Below are 20,732 nucleotides of genomic sequence, written 5' to 3'. Positions count from 1 at the left end.
AAATTTATTTATCATTTAACTTTATTACAGAAGGCACTGCCTGGTCACTGTTGGAGTGACAAGGACTATTTCCTTAATTACTGTACATTGATAATAGCATTTACTCTGGCAGATCCAGTGCTATTCAATCAAGCAAGATTCAATACAAAAAAAGCTGATTTGCCAAAAAAGAGATTAGCATAAGTGCCTACAGTCACATTCTATTTTTGAAGGTAAAGCTCCTGTGTCTCTGAGCTTTCTTGTGGGAACTTTATAAAGGGAGATTAATCTAGTTTATCTCCTTCAAAAGATATTTGGGGAAATTGCGGAGAGTCACTGTTTAGGCTCTTTTGGTAATAATTTTCTCTAAACATGCAAAACAAAGAACTGCACAGAAAGTGCTAATCAGCAGCAGGAAGGTATATTTTTTTCTCTTACGTGGACGCAGACATTTGTTGTGAAAAACTCTGTGTTCCCATTTGCTATTGCTGTTCTTTGTCATTTAATCAAGGACTGACTGTAGCTGTTGCACTTTAAAATTAAATGCTATTATTTATGGTAGAACTTGTTCTAGTTAAAAATGCAGACCTCAGCACAATGTACATTTGTAAGCAGAAGGTTAAGCAGGACATTTTAAATGGTAAAGCAAAGGGCTTAATCAAGGCTGAAGAGCAAAATGCAGTGGGATAACAGATATAGTAAATAGGCATTAATCACCATGCAGGCTTAATCCAGGTATTAGGCAGTCTTGGGGCCAATACGAAGACTCACTTACGTAAGGACTCATTCTACCAACCCTTAAATAAGTGAGTATCTTTATTATTAGGAGAAATTTCACCAATGTTATAGGCCCTTGCAATATCAGGCCTATGTTATGTCTCTGTAAAATGATCATCACAGAACTATTTTGCCTGAAGGGGATCTCTGAGTTAGGAGGCACATGGGAGGGCGGTTCAAGAAAGGAAAAAAATTGGATGACCAGAGCATAAGGAGCCACTTTTCTGTGGTGTTTTTTTTTTCCTTGACACTGTCTATTACTGTCACATCAAAATCCGAGCTAAGTACTTCTTGCCAAAGATGGACCAGATAAAATCATGAAGCCAGTATCATCTCATGGCAGACAGCTCACTGTCTTAGTGACAAATTTAGTGACTACAAATCCAGGCTTAGAACAGAGCCCTTCCCTAGTCATAATCCAACACTTGCACGCTGGATTTGTGTTTAACTACTAAGATTTCCGTTTCAAGAAGATAATAGCACATCCACAGGTACGAAATTCACTATACGTAAGTTCTTTTATTAGATGCTTAAAAAGATTAAAGTGCTTCCACGTTTAACTTAACGTCAAAAATTCCAACTCCTTGTACAAACAGACTTGTCATATGTACTGACACACCAGCGCACAAAGCCCAGCCTCCAGCCCAGGCTGGGTTTTGGCAAGCTTGCCTTACCTAGCCCTGAAATAGAACAGGCAGAGTCACGGTCAGCACGACACGGGCAAACCTGAGGAAAGGGGAAGGAGAAGGAGGTGGGGAACGGGGTAGACAGCCACGGTTTATCTATTCAGTGAATAGCAAGGCGAAAAAAAAATCCACAAACCTTTAATTGTGAATGTAGGAGAGGGACAGTGATGTAACTGTTCCCAGGGAACACTATTCTTATTTTGTAGAGGGAGGTGAGCCAAGATACTTAAGCTCTAGAGAACCTTTAACACAGGAAGCTATTTATCATAACAAGCTTGGTTGATACTGCTCCCATACTGAACCAATTAGATTAGCCTATTTCGTCATACTTCATAACTTGGGATGATAGGTTTCCAAGCATGGTACAGTGCAGTAATTGAATTTTGATCAAACACACATGGCCCATAACCCAGTATGTGAAACTTTCAGAACAGTTCACAGCTTTTAAATATCCAGTCAACATGTTGCCAAAAGTACAGGATGTACTTGATGCAAGTGGGAGAGGAGGGGGGGAGCACGAGTCCACGCCGTAACTTGGTACAGCTGTAAAACAAACATTTTTTTGTTCCGATTCTGTTCCTACTTTAGCAAAGGAGCTGGGAGGAAGACAGTGAATGTCAAGTAAGTCGTTTTTCTCCCCAGCCCCCACGCCCCCCCAGGCACACATTTCCCTTTTAACATTCTTAGATTACCACCACCTTTTAAATTCACTGTACTGTACTTGCACACTGTATTAGACACACCAGCAATTGTGTTTGTTAGCATGACACATCCATTGCTTACACTTAGTTAACAAAATAACTTTAAAGTCACATGCATCATCCTCTTAATAGGGTTATAATCAATGGGACCATGGAACGAAAGCCTTAAAAATTACCCCCCACCTCTGCATTCCCCAGGCTGCTGCCTCTGCCAACACAATCCATATGGTGGGCAGTCTCCTCAGGCTCAAGGTGAACACTCCGCCAGTTCTTCGCAGGCAGCAAGCTCCTCTTACATGTTCTCACCATGTTTTCCCCATGGTAAACCCAAGGAACTTTGAAGAAGACTCTGCATAAAGGAAACAGAATACATGAATAAATTCATTCCTACGGCTCTACTGACTCGGGGGCAAAGCACCCACTGCAGAACAGGTTCATGACATGGAAAATGCTGCGCCAGACTTTCTTTTGAGCAAGGGATGGCTATCCATATCAAAGCTGCTCCCTGGCCTACAGCTAAGAGTCTGGCATGCTTACGCGATGGAGCAAGAGATCCCCAACCTCCGCACGTGGAGCTGCCAACTCCTTTCTCAGCTTTGAGTACTTCAACTGCAAAGGCAGCTGGAGGCAGCTCCAGGCATCTCAGCTACCCCAAGGTGAAGCACCAGGGCAGCCAACACCTTTGCTTTCATTGAAGGGGTGCAAGTGACACACAAAAAAAATCCCCCCAAAACCAGGAATTACTGCTACAGCCCTCCGAACAGTGTAGGATCTGCCTGTTCACCCAAGCACTTCTAGCTGCGCTCTGTGGATCGTCTGCCTCCGAGCCGTCCCCCACACCTGCTCCAGAGCACAGCTGGGGTAGAGAAGCAGCCACAGGTTCCAAGGGGAGAAACGATACTTTTCAGATGTAACAAAACGTACATCTCATTTGGCCTTGCTGTTGGTTGGGGACAGGTATATTGCCAAATTATAGCCACCACCTTGTCAGAGTGCAGAGGCTGTGCTGGATCCATCTCCCTCCCCACCCCGCTCCCCACTAAGTTACGATGCTGCAGAGAAAAGAGGAAAAAAAAAAAAAAAGAAAAATAATTTGGTGTTCAACTTAGCAGACTTGGACCAAGCCTCAGCTCAAACCAAGGTTAAATAGGCCTGTTCTAAGCCTCTTAAATATAGGATTTATACAGTAATTACAGTAATGGAAACTGATCTTTATAATTTTTATACTGCCTAAAATTCTGCTGTGTCATACGCATCTGCAGCGCCTGAGAACTGCGCTTCTCGGAGAGAGCACTGCAGTCTTGAAAGCAGCCATTCAAACATGTAATGGAGAATTATCGGAGCATAAGTATGCTCGAGATTCTAATGAAGCACAAAGAGCAAGAATCAGAAATCCTGAGTTGGTGTTTGAGACAAGCGGTATTTTTTCAACATTTTTTGTTTATGTTTCTTTTGTTTATCTAGTTTATGAAACTAGATCTTTCTCACACGGGTATAAACAACATTGAGACTGCCTTTTTTATTCTTTTATTTCTTTTCCTTCACTACAGTTTTAGGCCTAGAGCGTGAACACAGCGCAAAACGCATCTTGGTCAGACAGACTCCTCACATCCACTTTCCAGACTTCTCTGTCGTGCAAGGAAAAATACCCGAGTGCTCAGTCTTTGCTGCACGATAAGGAGCAACTTCAGAAGATTCGGAGATCTGATAGGGGGTTTGGCTCCACCTTCAGGAAGCAGAAGGCAAAGAGACAACACGGTTTTAAGTTTCAGACATACTTTCTGCAGAAACTGAAGCCTACAACCCCCTCTTAGTGTCACCCACTGCTTCCCAAAGTGTCTTTGCTTCATACGCATAAAAGGTTCCCTGATTTGGTGCTCTGACATTTCTACATACTTGATGCAGCTCTGGAGAGTCCAACTCCTCCTAGAGGTATGTGAGAACTTGTGTCAGGATGACCAAAGGTACCTGATGCATGAACAGAGCTGATCTATGAACAAATGTGAGCAAAAAGCAGCTTCGAGGTGAAAAATATTGTCACCATATCAAATATTATCAGCCATTCACACTGTCAGCACTAAGGTTTCCATACAGAATGCCATTTTCTCTTGTAATCCACACAGATTAGGGAGGTTCTCTGGGTAACACAGAAGGATTGACAAAAAGAAAGTGGGAAGAGTCTTGATCAAATTTCAGTCTAGCAAAACACTTAAGCATATGCTTAAAGTTAAGGTATTTTTTTCTCCTCAGATCCAGGCAGAAGACGCAAACGGAATAATCTCTCATGCTTCACCTCCTGGCAGACTCTGATGCAGGTTGAACCCAGAATACAGTAGCTGGTTAAAATGCATGATTTAAATGAATTAAAATGATGCATTTCTTAAAGAAGCCATATAGTCACCATTTATAATAATGAAAGTGTCAAAGTAGTTAGCAATGAGTTTGAAAGACTGTATGATGTATTAAGGAATTAATAGGCAATCGCACAATTAGCGACAATCCTATAAGGCAATGGAAATGCATAGATGCCTGCAAAATCTCATCCTTGGCATTTCCCCAGCTGGGTGCTTAAGCACCCTACCTTACTGTATTCAACACCATTTTCTGGAGGAAACGGGTTTGAAAACTGCAGAGCAAGCAACAGGACAGGCTCTTGGTACAGAAATGGACTAAACACCTAATGAATCTAAAACTGAAAAAAACCCCACAAAACAGTGAGAAGAGACACAAGAAGACCAAATAGACATAGCTGTGTAAGCAAATCTAACTGAATATACTCTTGAGGAACAAAGGAAACAATTCTTGATGGGGTGACAACAGATGTTCTCCAAAAAAATTCTAACAGAGCATTTCAAACACAAAGACCTTCCTGTGGAGCTGAGAAGTTTTACTGGCAGACATACAGAAATACATCTTTGGAAACATAATAAAACCTAACATTTTAAGGTGTTATCAGGTCCTGAAAGCAGAAGTGAGATCTTCATGTAGTAAGTAGTGGGTGGTGGTGGAGAGGGAAGCGGTGAGGGTAACAAAATACTGTCACAGGAGTTGCCATAGCAGAGTTGTGATTTAAATCGCAGGAGGAATAACTAGTCAGAGAGATTGTTCTAAAATATCTCTAAATCTGGTCTTTTGGAAAACAAGCTCTAAACACAAGTGAAAGATGTACAAGTTGATGCAACTGAACAAATACAATCCAGAGTAATTAATTAGTACATTGAGCACTCCTAGAGTACAACTCCTTTTGCACTGTGTGAGTAAACACAAAGTGCCCAGAGCTGAATGTTCCTACCAGCTACTGCTCTCTCAGATCACGGTTAAGCACATAGCAGAAAATCCTAGAATGGGCATTAAAAAAAAAAAAAAAAAAAGGACAAGTTTATGGAGTCATTTGTGCATAACTGAACTGCACTGGTACTTAGGGAAGATTTGGATTAAACTCATGGCTTGGATCTGCAGCATCTTCAGTGAACAGCTTTATACAGGTCTTTAAAGGCTTGGCACTTCAAATTATTTTTTTGAACTCTGGGCTTCACTTTTTATGTTCTTTATTTTTTACAGATACAGAATAATACTTCTCTGTCTTGTAGGAATGTTAAAAGGATTCCTCACTATCTGCAAGGCCAGCAAATATCATTTTATCTGGGAATGCGGCAGGAGGATGACACGGACTCATAGTCTAATGAGTTTTATTGCTTTGCAACTGTTTGGGGGAAAACAATCCAGACAGAAGATTATTCCAGTGCAGTCAGAGCAATCACAACTACACAAACACTCGGATGGACAACTTGATCGACAGGAGAATGCTAAAGCAGGCGGCAACACAGAAAATCATCATAGGACAGACATTTTGATAAATATTACTGTCGCCAATTTATTATTAACACAGTGGGACAGCTTTACATCTTGCATCACACTTTTCGCAGCCCTTATGGTAAACATGCCATATCTGACAATTACAAGATGAAAACAAAGACCTCACTAACTCTCTCCTGGCCCCGCAGCACGATCTGCTCACTCAGTTAACCCTCTCTACACCTCAGCCGGGCAACTACACAGCCCAGAGAAACACTGAGATGCATGTTCAGATACAGAACATCATTCCAACAGCAGCCAAGTTCCAAAGGTTACACTGTCTGTGGCACTAATTTCCAAAAGGCTTTACAGACAAAGCAGACAGCTGTGAAAGAAGTGGAAAGTTGTTAGCAGAAGACAGACGATCAAGTTGAATGCCATCTAAAGGGAAGAGAAATAAAATTTTGCTAAAATATTGCTCTGTTGTCACCTGTGGCTTCATTCTGACTGCTGTGACAAAGCAGTGCGGTTCTGATGAGAGCATGGATCAGTATCACGAACCAGAGAAGCAGGATGAAAGAGTCCCACAGCAGCTCTCGTTTCCTGGAAGGCTGACACACATCTTCCATTTCTACGGAAACACTGTTACTTGGAATATCTAGCCCTTCTTTCTGCTGGATACTTGGTTTCTGGGATTAACAAACTATCTGATGGACCTTATAACTCATCATATTTTTGTCTGATTCACACAAAATAGCTCCTGTATTATTTTACAAATAACGAAGCACAAGATGGACTGCTGAAATCATTAAGCCAAGCCCTCTGTTATTTGTACACACGGAGATACATTCTAGAATGAAATCTCATGTGATCTTGTGTGTCCAAGGATATTTTTTTATTATTATAATACCCATAGTATCTTCCTGTTTTCAAAGGTATATTATCAGCTTCGGGATTAAAGCCTAAAAAGCAGACAAGTCACAGAATTATCTTTACCATGGGATTTTATTTGACTCGAACACTTATTTCCCATCCACTTCCTGGCTGTTTTTGAAAGTATCTCAGGAAGGAAAACTAATGTGAACAAAAAGGAGTCAGTGAAAGAGAGAAAAAAAAGGGAGCTGCAACAAATATCAGGCAAGGGAACCAAGTTGAAAGAGTGTTCTTTTCTCTTTCAACCCACAAGTAAAATGCACGTGAGCAAGTATTCCAAAAATACATCTTTCTTGTGTGAAGTAAAGAACTGATGTTAAGCACAAAGTATTACTTGTGGTTTACTCTCATAACCTGACATATCACATAACGCTGAATTGGAAACAAAACAGGTTTACAAAGCTTTCTGTGCACCAGTCTTAATGTAGGCTTTAAAGAAACTTGGCATCTTTGAGATAAACACACTCACTTGATGAACTTTCATATTTTATCTTTGTTCAATGTACATTTCATATTCAGTTCTGACGCAGTCTAATTAACAAGTGATCAGCAGTTTCAGTGGACAACTGGATCCATCTGTAAAAACAAAATGCACCTCTGCATTTGTGACACTTACTGCCAGGGTTAAGGATAGGTCTGCATTTTCCTGAAGGTTGCGTTGGTAATTGTGAGTCGCGTGAGCCTCGCTCCATAGTAATCTATAATGTAACTGGAGCCATCTGAAGGTCCAACGATCTACAAGGGAGAAAGAACCAAGACTTTTCAATATGAAGCGAAACATACACTTTGTGCTAATGTCTCAATTACTGCTAATTTTCCCATCATAAAATTAGTCATGCTTAATTAGTCAAACAGAAACTAGATTTATTTTGAAGTTATGCTGTAGTATAACTATTTTAGCGAGCACTGTCTCAGAAGGAACATGTCCCTAGGGCTTCTAATCAACCAAATTACACAGCCAGGCGCTGGTGGTGGGTTAAGCTGATGAGGATTTGAGTCACAAAAAAAAAAATCAGGCTAACAAATGAGGGGGCTCCAAACCTCTTTTCTTGAACAAAGGAGGGCAGGCAGGAGAGAATTATGTTGATGACAAGTATCTTTGAAATACTGCACAGGTAAGGAATGGAGAGGAGTGAAGATCATGGCTTTTTTTGTTCTGGAAATGATAAATTGATGTGGGGTCACCAGGGAGATGAGTAAGGAGAGATGAAAGATACTCTCAACTGTGTCTGTAAGTGATCTGAGCCAAGATAATTTTGATAGCATAGAAAGAAATTTCAGAATGCATTTACTTTAAAAGACACATATACAAAGATGCATACTTCAAAAATATTCTTCTATAAAACCACGTAAACAATTTCTGTACCCGCAATGCATTTTAAGTCCATCATAGGCAATTTGTCATTCACGCTAAATGGATGCAATGTCAAATAAGACAATTTGGCACTTTCATGATGTCACAAGACATCACCCCAGCTGGGGATTTAAACATTGTGAATCGTACAGTTACAGCTCGCGGGTGACGTGGGACTTGTATTTGGAGGAGAGGCAGAAACAAAAGTGGCAACGTCTTTCCTCCTGCACGCTGCGGGGACATGCCAGGTGATGCGCTCCATCCTATAAAGCACAGGCAAACACGGGATTCTAGGGACGGCAGGACACGTCATGCAAAGTCCAACACTTCGTGTCACACAAAGAACTCATAGGTTCTGACAAAGTGAATTTTTGGTGCTATAGCTTCCGAGTTATTCGTTACAAGTATTTATAGATGGCTAATCTAATTTTTAGTTCAAACAACAAATACATTGATATTTTGTATCCATATTCTACAACTTCATCCACAGAGACGAACCAAATGCCTTGATTTTTCAACATGCCAAGGTTCTTAAGGCTAAAATGCTAACAAAGAATTAGCAATCAAATCAAAGCTTCAACAAACACAGATTTGTATCTTGTTTTGAAAGCCCTGACTTACCTGCATTGAAATAAGTATGAAATCAATTAAGCTACCAATTCCACAGAATCCTACGGTGCAGAACTTTAACAAACCTAAAAAAGAAAAAATAAAATGTAACTGTAACTTTAAGACAGCCACTAGGAAGTCCATAGGTTTCTGGTGGCAGTCGCATCCCAACTCCTCATCCCCTCCAAGAAAATGTATATTAAAAAAAATGCATATATATATATATATATATTTTTTTTTAGAAACAGACCTTAAGTTAAAGATCTTGAATTATCAGAGGAAAAAAACAAAGTGCATATTCATATTTCTACATCCTGAATATACTTCAAAGATTTTAAACATTAGTGATTTTTTTTAATCAGACAAATATTTTTAAACAAGAAAAGGCAGAAGCTGACAATCAAGTTACTGAAAATTTTCCATTCTTTAACTGAGGCACAGACAGAAAAAAATCCCAACTTGAGCTGCAAAATTATTTATGAATAGAAAGAGACTTTCTACCATCTCATGAGCTGCAGCACATACTGATTTAATTTCTAGAATGTGCTACTTTGGAGAACCGTCCTTTGCATCATTTTTATGTTTTGCTGAAATAGGAATTTATTTTCAACATACATATATATAAACACTTTTTAACTGGTATTCAAAAATGTTATTTTTTGTACGAATAAATAAAAGATTAATAGAAAATATACGGGGATAGCAACTAACAGATAAATGTTTCATTCGAAGTTGCCATGCAAGGCAGACTTCATTTGGAAAATGCCTTCAGAAGAAGGAGACTGTCTTAAAATGTTTATTTATTTTGTTTAAATAGCAGCAGCTTCTTGTACAATCGATATAATACAATGAGTACTATATATATAGTAAGGAATACAATATATAGAATATCTGTGCTCCCCCTTCTCTCCGAAGCAGGAGTGTGTCCCACAAACCACCTCCTCTCCATCCCCTGGTCCCGAGGCTGCGGATGGAGCCAAGGGGACAGTAACTGCATATCAGCTGTGGGAGGAGAATCCCACCCTCTGGATAAAGCTCCCAGGGTTGAGAAGATGAAACTGCCCTGATTTATAAACTCCAGGCTGACAATTTTTAATCTCTCCATTGAACCACATAGTAGTCAGAACAGGGAAAATACACCTAATGACCACAAAGATGAAAGAGTAATATCAGGACAGACTTTCAGTGGATTAGAAGAAAAGCCTATGAGTGTATTACAACTAAAGTGATGCCACTTAAAATGTGCAAAAACCTAAGTATATAATTGTTTAAAACAACTTATTCCCAGCAGCTGATGCAGGAGAGTTGCAGCAGGCAGGCGCAGTCAGCCTGGGGATCAGCAACAAAACATGAGGAAACAGTCACCTAAAGAAATGTCAGCCTTAGGAAACAACAGGATGATTAAATAACAAACTCTGGTGAACAGTTTACTTCATCGTTATCTGCATTGAGTGCAGTCATCATTTAAGATATTTATTTGTGATGCTCCTTATATCATCTCCTCTTAAGCTCTGGTCTTGACCCCTTACCATTTCTGGTTCCAGCAGCAGCTCCAGTTTACCTGAGTAACTGGCTGTTCCATTATATTACTGGACATAGAAAAGCTGTTTATGAACCCAGTGTATGTTTCTGGAGTGCAGTGTAAAGTGGATTTTTCAGCTCCTCCTCACTTCCCTCCCTACAAGCAGATCACACTGAGAAAATAAACTGCTCTGAAGCATGGAGGGAAAAAATAGTGTTCTTACGCAGGAATAACTTATGGTTTAGTTCACAGTGTGTGGGAGAGGAAGAGGTTGCCTTCCTGGTTTCTTCATATTCAATAGCTTGTTTGTATTTGTGTTCTCTTAAAGCAAGAGAAGGAAAGAAATAAACCAAAAAGCATTTACAGTCTTCATTACACTTGCAAAAAAATATTTCAATGCTATTATCTTTCTTTACCATTTTTTGCCAAGGCACGGATGACCTGAAAAATCCCCAACCAACCACTGTGAAGGAATCCAACTTATTGATTTAAAAAAAAATTTCTACTCTTGTCTATTTGCTTTTGTCTTCTTTACCTTCCAAAAGCTTAAAAACTTAACTCTGCAAGAGTTTAATTTTAAGTCTTTTCACTTTGGTTAGTGGCTACAAGTATATTCCAGTCGAACTAAAAAGCACAAGTCATAAAGAACTTCTATATAAGAATAGAGGATTTATAAATCTATACTACTACAATACATTACAAAATAATTACTGCAAATTATTATTCCAAATCCAATGGTTTAACAAAGGTGCACCTTATTGACCACTTCCAAAAATGTATCTGTTCATGAAACTGATGGACAAAGTGCTAATTATAGAATCTCAAGGAAATAAAGACCCAGATCTTAACACAAGCTTATCAAGAAGGACAGATAATGTTATTAAAAATAACAAGGGTTTGCATTTAATGGGCAGAAACTCAAAATTCCTAGCTGAAGTGACAGTAACATGCATAGCTTTTTCCAATTCATTGCTCCATGCTATCTAGACTCAAATTTACTCCATTTGTCCAGCGCAGAAGCAAAGCTGGTGAAAGCAGTTCTAACATGCCGAGGTATTTCCATTATTTAAGAGCCAGTGGCACCATCACCCTGGGAATCAAGTTCCAAAAACACCAACCAGAGGTAGGTCCTGTTAATTGTCCCAGCTTCTGCAGAACTGTTATTGATACTATGAGCTATATTGAAAGTATGCGTTTTCCAGAATAAATTCCATATCCCAGAACACTAGATTTACTGTAAAGTTTCTCCACTCTTTTCCTGGTAAAATCAAGTATCATTTAAAGTAGCTGGCACACCAGTCAAAAACACTTCTGTTTCAGTACCTCACAAAGAACGCTGTGGTAAACATCAACGCAAAGCAAATGGAAAGCAAAACTATGAATAGCAATAATCATTGTTGCTTATTAGGATTTTATCTTTTGGACAATTATATATCCATTCGTCACCACCCACTCCAGCAGAATAGCAGGCTGAGGATAATGCAGGATTTTATCTTACTTGACAATAAAGTAAGGATTCTAGTTGTAAACATTAAAACCATGACTGTCAGCCTTCATTACTCAAAATATAAATATACACATACAACTCAGTCATAACAATAAGCTTTACCTCAAACAAAAAATAAGAAATAAACTTACCTAATGCAGGATAGCCTAGGTAAAACCTATCTGCTCCCAACCACCCAAGAAACAAGGACAGAGCCACGGCCACTTTGTAGGAGTATCCATTTCTGCCAAAAGAAACAAGCAATGTAGACAATGACTGCAAAATACATTCACTTGTACTTTTGAAAATTAAAGTAGTGACTCATTTGCCTGCTGCTTCAGCTTAAAAAAAAAAAAAAAACAAACACCATAACCCAAAAAACAACACAGCCTTGTTATTTATCCTCAATTAACGGACACAGAATTGATAATGTTAAGCTTTCAAACTGGGTAGGCATCCTCCATAAAACAACCTCAGCTGTTGCAACTCCAGTATACTCTTGCAGAATACAGATTATTCTGAAACTAAATCATGATTCCTTCTCAACAGAGACACAATTCAGTTGCTGACACATTCCTAGTTTTACAGAGCACTTCCTAACTGTTCAGCCCTACCGAGACAAGCCTAGAAAGCTGAGAGGTGCATGTGTACTGTCTGTAGGCATTAGTCTCACACACGGGCAAATTGAGAGGAACAGGACAGACAGGTGGGATGTCAACAGAGACAGGAACTGCAATGAGATCCGAAGGAGAAATGAACCGTGGCCACTAGCTGAAGAAGCTGCAGGAAGGATTCAACAAAAAGGGCAAGTCATGTAACCACTGACTACACTCTAAAGGGAAAAACTCACAATTGAAAAGAACTGCCAGTGGTACAAAGATGTACAAGGGTAGAGATGTACTCTACCCTTGAAGCATCCCATGGTTAGCCATAAAAAATAAACCGATATAAAAGGTTTTTTGAGATTTAGCCTCATTGGCACCATTATTGCCAACAGCTGGAGTGATGTGGCCACTTAAACACCTGGAACCTTGTCACTGCTGATGGGACCTTTACAGTAATAAGAGAGCTGGAAACACAGAGCTGCCCATAATAGAACCTGCTGCATCCTTTGCTGCATTGGCGAACAGATAACTTCTGCAAAGGAAAGCAAACCCAAATGTAATCAGAACTTTAAAAATATTCAATAATTTACTGTTCTGATACGTGTACTACTATGTGCCAGCAATTATCTAATATGCCCAAACTAAAATCTTGGTTGACAGCTGAATAAAACAGAGTTTCACAAATACAGTAGCTGAGAAAGGTCCAAGCACCTTTATTAAGCACTTTCAAGGCCAAATAAAGATCTACCTTTTTGCTTATAATCTAGATTTACTGATTTTGAAACATTAAGTGATTAAATCATGACTCTTACCTCAATATTTGTTACTTAGTGCTTATTAGCAACGTAGAACATACTGGGCATTCCTGGAACCTAACATAACATAAATTATCATCTTTAGAACAGTCTTGTTTCCACTGTACAGAACACTAATGCTTTTATTTGCAAGTTGAGGTAAGCTGTTGGACATTGTTTATCAACTACAAAGTGTCAACAACCCTCCAAGGACTCTAAAGCATAAAAAGAGCTCTTACATACAAGGTGTGAACATAGTTTAGTTTGAGATGCTCCTGATCAAAACCAGTAAGAAACTGGGCGCTTGCCTATGCAATGAGATGCTTTTAAAAGCAGAACATTGTGCAGCCTGGTCAACATCAAAATGAAGGGCAGAAGAAATCTAGTATGAAGGGGAAGCACGTTAATACTGTACCGAGGCTGCATCTACTCATGTGTACATGCTGAAGACTGAACCAGCAAGTAGCAAAATAACACATCCTAGGCATCTAAACTGTGATTTCTGCAACTGGATAAAAGATGGAATTTATATTCAGTTGCTCTTCTGATTTTTCTTGCTTCTCAGCCTCATCCAATCTTTATTTTTCTCTGCATATGTTTCTTCCAGCTGCCACGTTAAAAACTTTTTCTTCCAGCTCCCCCACGCCAGCTGATAATACGCTGGTACTGCTGTCAGCCACAGTGGCTTCTTGGCTCCTCCAGGGTCTCTCAGCACTGCATAAAGATCTGTCCACACAGAATGTCATGCATGTCACAGGGTAACGATCTATGGGCTACTTGCCTGGAACGGCAACGCTTGAACAATGGGCAGAATCAGGGCCTGTGCATACTAAGCAAAATACAGGATAGAGTACCAATTTGGGGCATTCTAGAATTTGGAAAAATATCTACTATCAAACCATCTAATTAAAAGCAAACCAAAGCAATCCTGACTCTCAGTACTTCTTTGCTGGAGTAACCTTATTGGCGTTTACAAGCTCTTCCTTGAACTAGTCCTAGGAGCAACTTGAACACACCCATGCATACAAACATACAACATCTCTTGGTCTTTCTCTAAGACAACTGGATCCCACAACTGTTGTCTGGGCTGCTGTTAAATCACAGTTTTGGCTAAGGATACTTTGCTGATTTGCTCCTTCCAAAAGCGAGGGCTAGAGATGAACCTGCTGTCCCCACGCTGTGGGGACAATCCTGCTCTGGCAAGATGCCCTCTCAAACCAATTTTTCTGTGCAGTTATTTCTGCCAGAGGACAGTTACAGTTTCCATCAAAACTCAGAGAAGATGCTGGAAAATCTCCGTAAAGCAGCAGAAAGGGCAGGCCTATTCTTATAATACCAACCTGGAGATTCCTGCTTAAAATGATGTTTCTAACACCCAGATAACATTCAAAATGCCTAGAAAAGGCTGAAAATGCACAGTGATTAGATCACTTTTTAAACATAAGAAGGATGGCAGTATTAATCATGCTGCCGTTTTAAACTAGCTTTGGGGCTTTATCAAGGGCATGCTCACATACATCTTCCTACATTCACAGCTGAATTTTACTGGAATTTTCAGCAAGCCCATGAAGGGTCCTCTTCCCCTTCTACCATATGAGCAGTCATGGGATTGGAAAAGCCACAGAGAGTTTTTTTGGTAGTGTAACCATTGATTATTTCATCATAAATAATAGCCACCATCAAGTAATAGACATCATAAAAAGGATACTGCTTTTCAGCCTACACAGATTTGTTTTTCAATTAATAAATGTAAATAAAATCAACATTTAAAAAATGCTCCTAGAAAATATATTAAACCAAAAAACATCTATCCAAAAAACTCCAAACATAAGAATTAATGTCTAATTCAAAGACGAAGCCATTTTATTAAACTAGTATGGCTCAACATATTCTCCGTACCCATCACAGATGGGGCTGAAACACAATTGTTTCTGGACAAAAATGTGACTGAAGTCTAGTTTGCTAGCATTTAAATTTGATTAGATGTAATAATATGTTTTCTTCAATTTGCTGAGCTTTGACTATTGAGAAGACTAAATACAGAGAAAATATTTATGAAACTAAGAGGCAGAGCTGTCCTTCTGAGTTAGGCAAATTATTGAGCAGTAAGTATCACATCAGAGTTATTTGTCCACTAGTATGATAAGGAATAACCAGCAAATATTACTGGAGCTTTAATTTCCAAAGATTCCGGTAGGAGAAAAGAGAAAGGCTCCTGCATGAATCCACAAAAAGGAGAAACAAATGGCAATGACAGGTGTTTGCTGATCATTAGCACTGGCCAGTTGGAACATTCATTGGTATCCAGAGCTCTCCATTGCTCACAAGGTGCTTTAGAAAAACTAGGCCCATTATTTTCATGTTTCAGAAACAGGCTCTTAAAACACACAGAGGATTTGATTAAATACAAAGGTTGTTTAAAAATAGAGAACAGCTCCTCTAAAAGAGATTTTTTGAGAAACCGGAAAGAGACTTAAACTCCCCCAATATTCATGCACACTAGAACTTCAGCTGCAGCGACGGGCACAATTTAAACTGGCACAAAGCATTATTGCCACAGACCAGCCCAGTCCACCCCGCTCCAGTCTCTCTTATCCTCCTGCTGTCCTCAGCCTCGTGCTGGCACCAGCACTGGGAGCGACTGTTCTATGACTCAAACTGAGGAACGGATCCAAGGCAGTGGGGAAAGGGCTGGAGAGGTGTCCCAGACAGCCCCTTTCAGCACCTGTGCTGATTTTAAGCATATGTGAAACGTAGCCTTAGCATTTGGGGCAAAATTTTGTCAAGGGAAAGTATTAACTGAAATACTAAGGTAAAGCAAAGACACAAACATAACCAAACAAAGAAAAGCATCCAAGGCAGAGACAGATTTACTTATAAACATGCATGTGGTATCCTTATACCACTTACAGTGTTTATTAGAGGCTTAAGTACTGGGCAACATGTATATGATTCTGCCTTACTTATCTTTTTCCTTCTGTCAATACATCACACTATTTTAGAAAAACTTCAATGTAAAAACAAAGATGAGTTATTACAAAAAACCACAGTGTACTTACACATTGCGGCACACAATAGGCTTGTAAAATCCAACTTCGTGTCCTGTAAAGACTTTTTCTATGCCAAGGTGATCTTTGCAAGTAATATTTGGTGCTGGCAGACACTGAACTGAGGACACAAAAATTATTTGAAATTAAGCTGTAACAAACTGTGTACTGTAGTGTTTTTCTAAGTGAAATACAGAAATGAAGTTATACTGTGCAACCTTCTTGATATGCAGCACACGCAGACACATAACTTTAAAAAAATAAAGTTCTGAAGCCAGTCCTATGACTAACTTGTCTTTTTGCATGATACATATTAAGCAAAACATACAAACCTAATTGCTGCCCTAATTCTGTTGCAGTTTCCATTTTGGCTCCATTATAAGTCAATGGGAAATCTGAACCTGACATACAGAAAACATTTTAATCATGAGAACAGTCAAATTCTGGAACAAGTTGCACAGAGAGGTTGGTGTGATCACCATCCTTGCAGGTTTTCAAGATCTGACAAAGCCCTGAGCAACCTGGTCTAAATTCAGTGCCAGTGCCACTTGGAGCAGGAGGCTGGAATACAGGACCTCCTCAGGTCTCTTTCAACCCAAATTATTCTGTTACTCTAAGCTAAGGCTTGGCTCTTGAGAGAACCAAAGTGGAATTCACAGCAGAAAGTTACATCTGCTGAAAGTTTGCAATGTATCAGCAGAATGTTAGTCACTCACCAATGCTGAAGTCTGTTGTTTTAAAGGGAAAAATCCCAGTACTTTACCCACTTTCTATCAGTTTTCAGCATTTATGAGTCCTGTTGGTTGGTTCCAACAAAACACCAAGACAGGTTCAACATTTCTTTCCAGATTTTCCAATAATACCTACAGGCAAGAGGACTAGGACTTGGTTTTTTATTTTTTTTTTATATCTACGCATAGGGATCAAAAAACAGAAAAAAATAAATTCAGGCCATCAGTATCAGTAACAGCCAAAAAATACAAGCTATGTCTGGCCTTAACTGCTATAGGCTACATGGATGTTACTCATCAATGTGCCTAATTGCAGACAATTACAAAAAAGTTGCATCCTTCCTTGAAAAAAAAACCAAAAAAAAACCAAGCAAAGAAAGCAGTGTTTTAGTTAGGAAAAACCCACAGCAGTTTAAGCATATTGATATAGGAAGGGCCACAGTTTTCCTGTCAATGTCACACCTGTAAGACTAGAAATCTGCTACTCAATGAGGCTACTTGGATGCTTTGAATTAGACTCCTATTTCGGTGATGGATCCCAGAAAGATGTCCAGAAATGACAGTGCTTCCAGCATGAGCCAGAAGATTATCTTTTTATTACTCAGATAATACTGAAATGAAAAGTGACTCAAATACTGTTGGGAGAATGTAAAAGCTGCTATGTGTGTAAAATACTCTATACAGTCACAGAAAATAACACTAATTAATTTAGCAACTTTTCCCACCCTGAAGTTTATCTCCTGTTCAAATGTATAGTGTATTAAATACAATCACATGGTAACTGGTTAGACAACTAACAGTTCCAGTTGCGATCAATCTCAAACTACAGAATATTCTTTCTGCTCACTGACTGGAGATTTATAATCAGGGGGGACATGATGTCAAAGATGATGTAAAGGACTGAATAACTTTAAAAACAGGATCTATTTTGTATAGCACTTTCATCCAGTCTCTGAAGTATTTGGAAAACCTTCACTATCCCTGAGCATCCTGTTAAAGAAAATTATTCAATATTTATGGAAAACAAAAATCTGAAGGAAAACAAGCACATACATGCATTTTAAACATTAACTGCACATAAAGCAAAACTGTTGTGCTATTAGCTTATACAGAGACCATTTATTTCAATGCCCAAGAACATCAGAAAAACTAAATATGTGCAGTAAACCAAGTGATCAATTTAAGCATTTTTCTGTTGTACTCCAAAGTCCATCAGAACTTAACATCAAAATAAATGCAACTGCTATCAAAACAGAGCCTCGTGGTACCAAAAACTCATAATGATGGACAGCACCATGTTTCCTTAAAAATAATTTAAAAAAATATAAGATTTTGAAGGCTGTTCTGTCACATGTCAATTCTTTTAATAAGTGTATGCAAAACTCAGCATGACAGGAATGGTTTGTTTTAATCACAGTAGTGCAGGACAGAGCCTAGAGGATAGAACATACATTGAAGAGATTTACCAGAAACCTCACTTACAAATGTACCAGAGACATGGTATGTGGGTTTTTTTTTTTAGTAAGGCATCCAATCCACACAAATGTTTTAGGTTTTCATGCCAATGATATTACTAATCCCATGTTTTATAAAGCTCATCTACCAGATACAAAAAGGCATACACTGAACACTAAAAATGGAAAATAGAAATAAAATAGAAGTCCTTACCATATGCTGTGTGATTTGTACAATTCATTGGTTCTTGGGTACTATTGTCTATTTTAGGCTCATCGCACACATACGTTCAGGTAATTGAGGAAAACATTTCTCATGTCAAACACTACAACAGGTTTAACAGCAATTTATTCCACCCTCTTCAAACGCTGAGGATTTAAGGTGCACCTTGATGCAGCTTACCTTCCTACCCATCCCCAAAACAGGAATAGCACATTACCATACAGCAAATCTGTTAATCCAATTTAATACACCAATATATCGCATAAGCTGCACGTTTAATTAGTGCTGCAGTCAGCACTACCTAAAGGAACTACCACATTTATCAGTCATGGCCTCTGTATTCAAAGACAACAAGGTAGCATGCCTAACCTAGTCTTCTACCCTTATTTTAATATCAGAGTACCTTTAAATCGAGGCACTTGGTTAATATTAAACCTACAAAATTCAAAGAACACCTAAAAAGGAACATCTGTAATGCCAGGAATTCCAACTAGAAAGAACCTGAGCAGAAACTAATTTCCACGGGTCTGAACTCCCGTGGCCAAGTAAAGCAGATGAAGTTCACTTTTCCAAGATGTGTTTTCCTGACACTTTTCATCTGCAGCTACATCAATAGCTGTCAGCTACCATCAACAAACATTTTCTGGTGAAGGCCTGATGCCTTCAGAGAGCTGGGAGCCTCGAAGTGAGAGCCCAACACCTGTGCCTGCTCCTGCAGGCTGTGGAGGAACACTCAACATTTTGCAAAACCACAAGTCCCACTCGAGTGTCCTGCAAAAAAAATAAGAAGGTAGAGAGGCAGAGGACAGGGGTCTCTCATCCCATGGGCTTTTCTATTTGAAAATGGGGGATATCCCAAACCTGCAAACACACTGTACCACCCCCAAAATAAACCTAGGCCACTGTAGATGTGCCCTCTCCTGCTCCTTTCAGCTGAGACTGATGAAAAGCTGCTTAATTAATGTATACTGGGATTAAGTTATAAAAGATGTACCCATTATTAACCAATTGACATGATAAATGCTTTCTGACCACCTGCAAAACAAGCAGATATTTTTCAAATTTTAGATCCTTCCGGATGGCAAGAGAGAGACAGAAGATTAAGTAATACATTGTTTAGAAGCAGAATACTTAGTTCATATTTAACTAGTAATTAATAGATGTATTGTACATAAGAAACTACACAATTATAATGAACATAATCAACTATTCCTTAACATAGATGTATTGTATGTCAAAATTTTCAAAAATTGTAATTGATATGTAATAATTATGTGAATATAAATAACGCAAGAGCATCCAGTCTCTGGAGCACTTGTGGAGGATGATGCCCAGAGCTCCCCAGTGCTTAACAGTGTAATTGACTCTCCTGTTAAATTTATTTCTGTTTGAAGATCCGCCTCAGGGCTCTTGACTCGAGGCCTCTGCCACCCCGGGGCTCCCCGGTCCTGCCACGGGCCTCTCCCCCACAACTCCAACCCCACTGGGGCCGCTGGACGAACTGCCTCCTCTCAGGGGAACCGAACCCGCGTCCCTCCCCCCTCCCGGGCCACATCGCCATAGCAACCGAGCCCCCGCCGCCCACCCCAGCCCCGCTCCGGAGGATATTGCCCCAGCCTCAGCTCATCGCACTTGAGCGGCGGCTCCGTGCCCACCGCTCCCTCCACGGCAGCGCCTGCGAAGCAGAGGAGAAGCAGGATCCGGGCCTCCACCACGCCGCTCCGCCGCTCCGGCCCCGCCGGCAGCTGCCCCGCCTGGGCGGCCATGATGGAACCGCCGCTGCTGTCAGCTGACTCAGTGGCGCTGCAGGGAGGAGCGGCCCCTGCCGCGGGGAAAGGCCACTCTGCCTGCAGGGAGGGAACCCTGCGGGTTGTTTGTGGGCTGGTTGGAGACTTTTAGCCTGGGGGAGGTTGACCTCAACAAATATGGCTCCTGAGGCAGCGCACAATCAGCGCTGAGGGCAGAGCGTGCCCCTACTCAAGATGGCGCTCGCACAGCCCCAGCAGGGGAACTGCCGAGGTCGTGCCCGGAGTAAA

The 20,732-nt window shown here is 40.0% G+C and overlaps 1 protein-coding gene across 2 annotated transcripts; it reads right to left on the bottom strand.

Moving 5' to 3' along the window:
* Positions 1-1,255: 1,255 nt before the first annotated feature.
* On the bottom strand, positions 1,256-20,647 carry TM2D1 (TM2 domain containing 1). 2 transcript variants are annotated; one of them, XM_082054516.1, is made up of 7 exons: positions 20,305-20,645; positions 18,688-18,761; positions 16,301-16,409; positions 11,995-12,086; positions 8,847-8,920; positions 7,488-7,606; positions 1,256-2,492 (listed from the first exon to the last, which is right to left on the bottom strand). In XM_082054516.1, exons 1-6 carry the CDS (start codon positions 20,460-20,462, stop codon positions 7,496-7,498), a joined length of 618 nt encoding a protein of 205 aa, XP_081910642.1. In that variant the 5' UTR covers positions 20,463-20,645; the 3' UTR covers positions 1,256-2,492; positions 7,488-7,495. The 2 variants fall into 2 exon arrangements, with proteins under 2 accessions (XP_081910642.1, XP_081910643.1); XM_082054517.1 differs by lacking the exon at positions 1,256-2,492 and adding an exon at positions 3,566-3,869 and having other exon boundaries at positions 20,305-20,647.
* Positions 20,648-20,732: the final 85 nt, after the last annotated feature.

This window comes from Streptopelia decaocto (assembly GCF_964273445.1).
Source record: "Streptopelia decaocto genome assembly, chromosome: 5".
Lineage (NCBI taxonomy): Eukaryota > Metazoa > Chordata > Aves > Columbiformes > Columbidae > Streptopelia > Streptopelia decaocto.
Note: the sequence above shows the minus strand (reverse complement) of the source record. Positions and strands in the feature narration are given on the sequence as shown.

Coding starts and splice junctions, on each gene's coding strand:
- TM2D1 (XM_082054517.1), bottom strand. CDS start 20,462: ATGGCCGCCCAGGCGGGGCAGCTGCCGGCGGGGCCGGAGCGGCGGAGC. Junction 8,921..11,994: donor CCTAGGCTATCCTGCATTAG/GTAAGTTTATTT, acceptor TTTCTTTTTTAG/GTTTGTTAAAGTTCTGCACC. Junction 7,607..8,846: donor TCATACTTATTTCAATGCAG/GTAAGTCAGGGC, acceptor TCTCCCTTGTAG/ATCGTTGGACCTTCAGATGG.